This window comes from Patella vulgata, chromosome 8, assembly GCF_932274485.2.
Source record: "Patella vulgata chromosome 8, xgPatVulg1.2, whole genome shotgun sequence".
In the NCBI taxonomy this organism is placed as follows: domain Eukaryota; kingdom Metazoa; phylum Mollusca; class Gastropoda; family Patellidae; genus Patella; species Patella vulgata.
In genome coordinates this window covers 22069412-22079326 of record NC_065886.2, presented here as the reverse complement: position 1 = coordinate 22079326, position 9915 = coordinate 22069412, and the positions used below count along the sequence as shown (strand labels likewise).

The following is a 9915-nucleotide window of genomic DNA, read 5'->3' as shown; positions in this document are numbered from 1 at the left end:
GTTTTGAAACCAATATGGTAAGCTAATTGTGTGCCCCACCCCAATTATTTCCCCGGTAAGGTAAACCCTGATAGGCCATCAAATGAGTTCCATACAGCAATTTTTTTTTTTAAATAGATATCCACAATCCTTTTTTGGGTTCATTTCAAAATGGCATCAAACAGATATTACACGAAATAATGAGTTGTATATTTAGTCTTATTCAGACAAGGCAAAGATACTTTTTCTTCACATTTTGGCTTTTGATTTACAGATTACTGTGATATTAGCCCGATATCCAAGAGATAAAAAATGAAAATTTATATATTTTATTTCCCCATAAATACAAATTAATAACAACTAAATTAAATATCACTAGTAATAGATTGGAAATGGATGAAAGCAGCTCTGTAAGAGAGCCACGACCGTATTATCCCTAAAATTTCCAGTAGCGATATTAATAGATGGCCTATGTACATCTTGTATTTTAATTTTCCAATACTGAACTATGCCGCGCGGGATTGAGCTCAAACAAACGTGATCGAACACCAAAACAATTCCGAACATATACCTTATAATAGCCGAAGTCTAGTGCTGTAACCTCTTCGATCCTTAATATGGACGAAAAGGCCGTGTCATTTTGTTTGGTCCAAAAATCTGTAACCTGTTCCTTTATTCTATTAGAATATTGGCGATACCATGTAAATCTAGCAGGGGGACCAACAAGAAGATGTATTGATAATTCAGCTGTTTGTCCGATCCTAGCAGTTATCTTGTCAACCTTTGTATCTTTGTTCTTTTCCTTGTCCATTCTAGGAAGGCCTGTATGGAATATATAAAGAGAACTATAATAGACAAGGGTAGAGATGCAGGAGAAGGGGTGATCTTGAAAAATCTAGTAACGATTATCACTCCCTTTTCTTTCATTAGCTGCAACCTTCTCCATGGCATGGGTGGCAATTTGTATCGGAACGCCAAAATTGGTTCGTAGTTTATGTAAATTAGCTGGAATTCGGGGATGGGTTGGCTGTCAGATTAAAATTCCCACACCCACAGTGAGCCCTTACCATATATGAAGTACATAGATAACTTAAACAATAAGCAAATCCAAGATAGCAACCAACACTTGGAGCAAAAGGTTCGGTCTGCGTTCCAAAGAACTACTCGTCTTTTTTTTTAGCTATGTCATATCGGCTCTTCTGGAAATACTAAGCATATCCTACCTCATCCATCACCTAAGTAAATAATTTTAGCTAACTGGAACGATGGTTGGGTCTCGATTTCAGAAGCAGTGCATTCAATTAGTATTATAATTCTTTGGTTTACGACAACCTCGGGCCCACAACCCACCAGCAGAGCCATGGTGTCAAATTGTAAGAAAAGAGCTGGGGAAAATACTCACATTTAATATTTAAAGAGATTGTTCTGGATACAGATGAACCAATTCCATTTTTAACAGTACATGTATAATTATCTGTATGTGCACAAGTTGCTACGGGTATAAATAGTGAAGCCTCAGATGAAAGGTATCCTTGTTGAGATCTGGACCAGGATATGTTGGAAGATAGTGAACTGTCAACAGAGCAAGTCAAAGTAACGCTCGAATTTTCCGAAACTATATTGTTGATGGCATCAGATGTTATAGAGACTATCGGTGCATCTGAAAGGTTTTGTTTATCCGTTTAACGAAAATATATTTTAGGAGATATTTTGTATCCATAGCCATAGATTAAAAAAAAACATAAACAACCTAACTGGGAAATACATTTGGTGTCAAAAACATAATATATCTTTCGTGATACCTCTTAGGAAACGTTTTGGACATTCTAAACAAATGCTATCTTCATGTAGTAGATTTACAAGATACTGAATAGCTGAGCACTTGCGTAACGGGTAACAGTGTAAGTGGTGCATGCGCTAAGAAGACAATGGTAGACAATGATTGGCGATCCGTGGTAATTAACTTATTCGATCAATTCATTGTAGTCTTATTAGGTATGTGATTTTTTTAAGTTTCGAGGTCACGAGAAATTTCATTCCATTCAAATTAAACAAATGTTTAGAGAGTCGAATATGTGGCAGCATATCTTTAAGTTATTGTAAAGAGGTTTGTATCTTTCAAAAGATTATTTCGAAAAGTAACATAATGTTATTATATAGGTAAATGCTCTTTTGAAAAATTCATTTATATATGAAATAGATCTCATAATAACTCACGATTAACTATCAAGAGCATCATGTTGGAATTGTGATAAACGGCATTTCTAGCTCGACAGACATATTTCCCCGTCATATTTGTGCTGATATTCAGCATAGTAAGGGTTCCACCACTAGTCAGACGGGTGTTATATCTAGGTCCTCTGGTTATATCAAACCATTTAAAGTTGCATGGCGGGTTACAATCACTGGTACAGGTAACACTTAAATCCTTGCCTTCAATAACCGTTGTAATCTTTTCCGTGTTCAATTTTATAAACTTGGGTCCATCTAAGAATACCACAAATAATAAGATACGATTTATATAACATATCAGAGTTTGGTTTCATTCACAAATCAGTCCTTTCTATCATTGTGATCAGCATTAAATTATCCAAGTACATTGGTATGTTTAAAGTATTTATATTACATTACTATTTTAGACTTTGTTCCGAATCCCTTAAAACTATTGGTCATTGTAAAAGAAAATTAGACTAAATAACTTTTAATAAAATACTGTGAAAACCGGTTAATGCATCGATTATTAATCAATTAGTTGGGAGCAACAACTACTTTTATCGAAAATTCCAAAGTAAATGACTCTCATACTAGAGTAAGTATAAGAAAATGTGGACAGATGGGCCGACCTAGTTACTGTGTGGGCGTATAAAAAGACTAATGTTATACTTACATGCGATAGTCACGTTCATCTCCTTTGTCACCGAGTAAGCACTCTCATCACGACGTTTAACTTTACAGAAAATACGAGTCCCATCTAAATCTCTAGTGACATTGATAAAGGGGTAGTTACCATCGGTGGACAAGAGTCGTTCATCTTCAATAGCCCCTAAGTAGAGGTTTACACTACAAGCTGGGTTACAATTGGCTCTACACGTCACTAACACGGTTTCCCCTTCAATTGCCTCCAACTTTGAACTACCCGTGTAGTACCGGATGCCGAAATCCATACTGCGGTGAGCTACTAGTTGGACATCATCTGGACCATCTGTAAAAGAAGTGACACGGGTAGATTAGATGACATATGCCCAGTCTGTTCCCCAATCCCTGTTACCGATTGTCCTAAATAATAAAAAATGATCCATAGACAAAACACAAAACAAAGACAGAATAGAATAACAATATGGCGCGTACAGTTACAATACAACACAATCATTAATGACAAAGCCATTTACAGATTATTGCACTTTCTTAAATAAGCGACTGGAAACTTTCAAATCATCTGGAAACCAAAATAACATGTTTTAGATATCTAACGATGTTATCGAGTGATAAAGAAGGATTACTATTTAAGAGTGTTTATGTTATTGTTATGGAGCTTAAATTACTAGATCTTCTGATGTGTAAAATCAGTAGCTAGTATGATTAATGATAGATTAATCACAAGAATTATTCCGACTATCACTTAAACTTCTAAATATTTCACTTACAATATACAGGAAGTTGTTTATCGTCACTTTGCCTTTTACATATGATCTTGTCAGTACCATCCGTGATGTTCAAATAGATAAATCGTGTGTTATTTAAACATCCACACATATACGTCGATCCATAAAGTAAGGGTTTATTTCTGGTTATACAATTATCGATCTGATGATCAATTATACAAATTATAGTTGTGTTTCCATTTTTATCAACTTTATAAAATGTAAACCATTGGGGATATTGACTCTCATTTGTATCGCACATTACTTTCCGACGCCCGCCATGTTCCAATGGTCTTGGGTTTATTCGTTGGGCTGTAACACATAAGAGGCATATAAATAATATGTTCACAGATTACATTCTAAATGTTATCACTGTAGTCATATTTTGAAAAACGTGCTGAATTGGTTGGTTTAGATAAATAAATGTTAACAGGACAAATGTATATTGAAAGATATTGGTAATGCCACTTGGTTATATGTTGCCTCATAGAATAGGAACTAACTACCAAGTTATTCATTAGTTCCGTTATAGGAAGACACGGTGGTTCCGTGGCGATCTCGGCGCCCAACTCGGTGTTGGCCAAGACAGCAACCCGGGATTTTACAACCTACTTTCTCATTGTGACTGTCAGTGGGTTTTCTCTGGGTCTTTCGGTTTTCCCCCACTGCTAAAGACACCTACGCACAAGTGAATTATTGAAATAAATTTGAACCATATATTAGTCCCGAAATGATCTAGTGTGTCTCGAGTGGATGTTAAAACCCATTTCTAACTCTCTCTCCAATTGTAGAAATGTTCATTTCATTTTTAAAGTTATCGGGAGTCTAACCACTTGTATTAAAAGGGTCTATATTGAAATGACTAAGCATGACAATGGTTTACAGCTCTGGGAACTCACACAGTTGTAGAAACTGCTTTCTAATTCCTGAGTATTTATTGCAGGCATTTTAATTGAATCAAACGAAAATACATTACCAATTACTGTACAATAAACTTACAATATAGAGGAAGTTGAACATTATCTTCCGACCTCTTACATATCATTTTGCTTGTATCCTTGTCCGTATTGAGGTACAAAAATCTGTTATTATAGCCGTTAGTCCCACATTTGTTTCTTAACCAATCATATGCGCTGAGAAGCTGAGTCTCGCCCCCCCATTTGCCTCTCGTGCGGTTCATCGTACAAAACGACACTCCATTGTTAATAAAGTCGAAGGTACTTGGATATCTACTTCCATATGTATCACATATTAGCGTGTAATTTTCTACTGGCATCCTTTTTGCTGGAAGAAGTCGAAATCTTTTAAAATCTTGCCCTGTAAATTCCAGATACATTTTTTTGAACCAGAGAACTTATTTTCTTGTCTTACGACACGGAAAAATTAATATAGAGAACTAAAGCCCACTCTACACAGTAACACTTGCCCACATCACCATTCACGTTTACAACAAATTTCTTTAACGTCCATTATATTGTACACTTTTTTCATTTCTATTACTACTACTACTATCGGTAAGGCAATGCAAGGCAAGGTAGGCGTATTATACTACCACAATTGTGTATCAATAACATAACTGTTATAGAGAAAGGAGCTTTCAAATGATGTCCCGTGTTTGTTACGGTTTGACCCGGTATTCGGTTTGACTGGTTACATTGTGCCTGGTGTGCATACTATGTATATCTATACCATTTTACACGACTAAAGTCCCACCCGTATAAAGTGTTTATGATACCTCATTGAGGTGTGTTTGAAGTGATAACTTTGATATGAGAAGTGGTCACTATTACCACACGTCCATAGCAAATAGAGGAGACCCACACTTCCCATTCATTTCTACAGCGTATATTTATCATTTAACTTAAACTTCTTGCACACTTCAGCATATTATATTTATCACCCCAGTCAAATTTCGTGAACACGTCAACTGGTACTTATAGAATGTTTTATTAAACCAACAGATTTCTTTTAGAGTCTTGTTATCACTTCAGAGTGTATTTTTACTGTGGTTAAACTTCTTGCCCACGTCAACCTCAACCGAGTGTATTGTCACTACGGTTAAACGTCTTGCACACTTCAAAACGGGTACTGAGTCACACCGGGTAACGAGCCAATTAAATCATAATGGACCCGAATGAAAAACAAAAAAAATGTATGTATGTGTTACTTACTGGATAGTTTGATCCCCACATCTTGTTCGACGGGTAGGGGTTGCGCTAGTGCTGAAGCATAAAGGAAGATGAAGTTTTAGAGATATCAGTAAAGTAATACCAAAAATGATAAACATTTGCACTATAACCCCTTTACATGTATACCTATAAACTTATCAGTCACAAATAAAACAAAGAACAGACATAGGTTAGATCTTAATGTAATCCTGAATGAAAAGAAATAGGGCTGATGAAGACGGATATACGCCATGCATTGTGCTATGAGGGAAAATATTGTTAGGAAAGTGGCGCTTTGGTTTTGCTTACGTGCACCCCAACGTCTATACGTTATTTTGGTTTTTCTAAAGACTAGACGCCCTTTCCTTGCCAGGCTCTAAGTCCTGCACCACTGTCAAGGGGAGAAAACGTCAGAAAATCACGAGGATGTTTGTTGGCCAACCCCGGGATAAAACCGGCAACTCGTTCACTGTCACCGCGAATCCAAAAGGAAATGCATCTAATGGGCTGGACAGTGCCGAAAACTGGTGGCTAGGACGTTAGGGCCGAAAACTGGTAGCTAGGACGTTAACTCCCATATCATTTCGTGCTTGTTGGTATGGCAAATTGCACAGCTGAACATATCTACATGCCCCTTTATGACAACATATTTACATCGACTGAAGATTTTTGACTTACCGCCCTGTGTATTTAAATATGCACACAATAGTAGAATTGAAGCAACTCGTATCTCAACACAAGACATCATCATGATCATATTAACACATACTATAACTTGATGCTTTCTTATACTTAACAACGAGGACAGTAATTAAAAACAGCAAACCTTATCTAGAATAAAAGTTAATTGTCTTCTCTTATTTCTTGACACGTGTACTTTTCCGTACACTCAACCTTTCTTTAAGGTTTCTTTACCATCTGACGCGTTCAACATTATCTGGTCGACACATTAAAATAATTTGTTTTAAATAAACCATTGGTGGTCGACATATATAGTCCTGGCCGATTCATAACTTTCTTATGAACTTAAGAAAACTGCTTCCAGTTCTTTAGGAAAGTTGTAGGTACAGTAAAAAAAGAAGATACTATTTGTTAATTGCGATTATTGATGTTATAGGTACTGTATGATAATGGTACTGATGTTACAGAGATATATCAGACATAGTAGTACATAGTACTGAAGATCCAGAAAATATCAGATCGAGCCCCATTTTTTAAAGAATTAGTAGAAAACATTCGTAGACGAGTACTGTGAAATGAAGGTGGGCTGTTTTAGGATATATATATATATATATATATATAAAATAAATAAAAGATTCTACTCTCAGGTAAAAGTATAGAGAAAAATGAGGTTTTTAGAAAGAAATGCCTGATGATCCGTAGTGGGTGAAAGCGCTAGCTAAGATGAAATTAGTTTTTCCTTTCTAAAAACCTCATTTATATATATATATATATATATATATATATATATATGCATTAATTACAGAATTCTATTTATGCAACATATTGCTAAGGGATCAAATTGTTTGGTTGGAAATACATTTCGTTAATACAAACATTTCTAGAAAAATATACTCTATTGCACGCAATTCCCAGCGACGTACCGTCTGGAGTTGAAACCATAACACTTGACACCATGAACTAAAATGCCCTCGTTCGACCACTGAAATGGTCAAATTAGATTATATTAGTTAAGTGTAATTAATAGGGGAGTGAGTCTTGACCTTGTAATTGGTTTCTTACACGTGAAAGAAATTTAAAATCTAACGCATTATATAACCCTCTCCACCACTCCAGTAGTATCCGCTGTCGCTATATCACAAACGTGAATGCAAATAGCAAAAAGAATATCCTTCGAAATACCTTACTCCACAACAACAGATTACCGGGGGAGGCCAGGTGGAAGTGGAAAAAGATATTTACATATATCAGAAAGAAAACTGGAAATGCCTTCATCGAAAATTCTTCCTTGTTAATTCTTTCGTCCACTCTGGAATGTTCAGAATTTTTGTATGGATCCCTTTCTTCCATAGTTCCCTTCCTGTGTTTCTGATGGGTTAATACGATACGTGTGAAAAGGCTGATTCGCGAATGGACCGATAACAAACCCTTAGAGACATCTTTCTGGCCCATTCCTTGCTGACAAGTTATTTCTACACAAATAACTTTCTTCGTTGAATCCGTGCCTCACCCCATGTAAGATGTTAATCTGTGTGGTTCTGGAATTATATGCCATTGGTGTGTTCAATGCATTTCAAATTGTCATCAGCGCCTTATTACATGATATAATGATATAACTATACAGCACCACTAAAGGTTCTAATTTGAAATAAAAGAGTTGTTATACTTATAATATGGTTAACTTGAGGAACAATAATTATTAAGAGTCTCAAAAGTATGCCTAAAGTCTCGCTTCCCGACATAAGTAGATGAATATGCATATTTTGTACTTTAATTCTTAAAAACGTTATTGTAAGGCGCGGGTATTAGCTCAAATCAACATGACCGAACGCCATACCAATTCTGAACATCGACCTTATAATCTTATAATAGCCGTAGTCTAGTGCTGTGATGTTGTCAATGGCTAATGTGGACGGTAAGCCAATGTCATTTTGCCTGGTCCAAAATCTATTCCATTAGGTCATTGACGATACCGTGTAAATCTAGGAGGGGACCAGGTATAAGAAATATAGATAATTCAGATGTTCCCCCAATCCTAACTCATCTCCAATCAACCTTCATGTTTTTGTTCTTTTCTGTGTCGATTCTAGGAAGGCGTGTGTAAAATATATAAAGAGAACTTGTATAATCTAGAAATACCAACGTAATGGCACAAATGCAGGAGTGATTTTAAAAATAGTCCATATTCAAAAACATTGGATTGGGTGGGCTGCTTGGTTCAGAACACCTGAGTAGATTGATAGGCAGGTAAGTTTGAGAAAGGGTAGGCGTAAAACGTTGTTGTCTGGGAAAAATCCCTAACTCTCGTATAGCACAAATTACCATAAAAATCAAACATATTCCCAATGCTAATTAGTGCCAAAATGGCCTTTTCCATTCCAATAAAATAGTATAGCACCAACAACCAGAAACATTAAACATATTCCCAATGTTTAGTCCCAAAATGGCCTATTCCATTTCACTGAAAGAGTATTGAAATTTATTTCGAGAACAACGAGGAGCATCAGTGAGACCGAACAGCATCTATATGAATACAACAGTACAGTTACAATTTGTTAGATATGTTAGATACGCGTGATCTGGTATAAGTAATCATTTAATGGATCATGCACGATACCCACTAAAATAGAGGCACTAACCATCATGAGAACAGCACCGAGTGTCAATTACTAATCTTAATCAACCCACAGACGCAAAATGCAAAAGGTGCAAAATTGTATTACTCCAGCCACGCATCAACAAGACAACAAAACGCTAGAACAACGAAGAAAATAGCCTAGAAGTCCAGGCCACTTACTCAACAATTGTGTGGTTATTTCCCTTTATATATCTTGTAAGCTATGGTTGCCAAAATGGTGACAAAGCATGGTATAGAAAATAATGGAGTTCAACGTATAGTCAGTATATCTCGACGTTAATACGAGACTAACATGTATTTTATGGTTATTTGTACAGATTGTTGGAGCAAGGTCAATATTAACCGAATGCATTTACGTGCACTGTCAATGTCTACACATATGCTAACACACAGACACACTTATAAGTACAGACAACTCGTGATCTTTCTTCACAAATCTCACGCCGGGATTCGAACCGGATGCTTTCTTAAACACCGCGATATCTATCAGACCGAGCTAACGTCTACTGGAATGTAAAAATGTATATAGGCCAATCAAAGGCCAAACTTCTAACCCGCAGCGGCACTATCATTGGCAATGAATTTCCCTGTATTTATCGTTATGTTTTCTTGACAAGTGGTCATGCTTGATATCAGATTTTGTTTAAACCACAGAAACTGGGTACGATTTCAATATAAGCATAATTGCTGATGCTAATATAGATAGCGCAATATTCATATTTCTTAATTATTTTTTGCCTCAAGCCCTTATTGGGGAGGGGGAGGGGCCGGGATAAATACCCAAACTAGAATAGATTTTATATATACA

General features: G+C 36.2%; 1 protein-coding gene across 2 annotated transcripts; it reads right to left on the bottom strand.

Moving 5' to 3' along the window:
* Nucleotides 1-292: 292 nt before the first annotated feature.
* Nucleotides 293-6581, bottom strand: LOC126830278 (carcinoembryonic antigen-related cell adhesion molecule 1). Of its 2 annotated transcripts, XM_050560638.2 has the most exons (8): nucleotides 6467-6581; nucleotides 5792-5842; nucleotides 4620-4937; nucleotides 3624-3932; nucleotides 2867-3181; nucleotides 2197-2466; nucleotides 1382-1639; nucleotides 293-801 (listed from the first exon to the last, which is right to left on the bottom strand). In XM_050560638.2, the coding sequence occupies exons 1-8, from the start codon at nucleotides 6543-6545 to the stop codon at nucleotides 467-469; spliced, it is 1935 nt and encodes a 644-aa protein (XP_050416595.2). In that variant the 5' UTR covers nucleotides 6546-6581; the 3' UTR covers nucleotides 293-466. The 2 variants fall into 2 exon arrangements, with proteins under 2 accessions (XP_050416595.2, XP_050416596.2); XM_050560639.2 differs by lacking the exon at nucleotides 4620-4937.
* Nucleotides 6582-9915: the final 3334 nt, after the last annotated feature.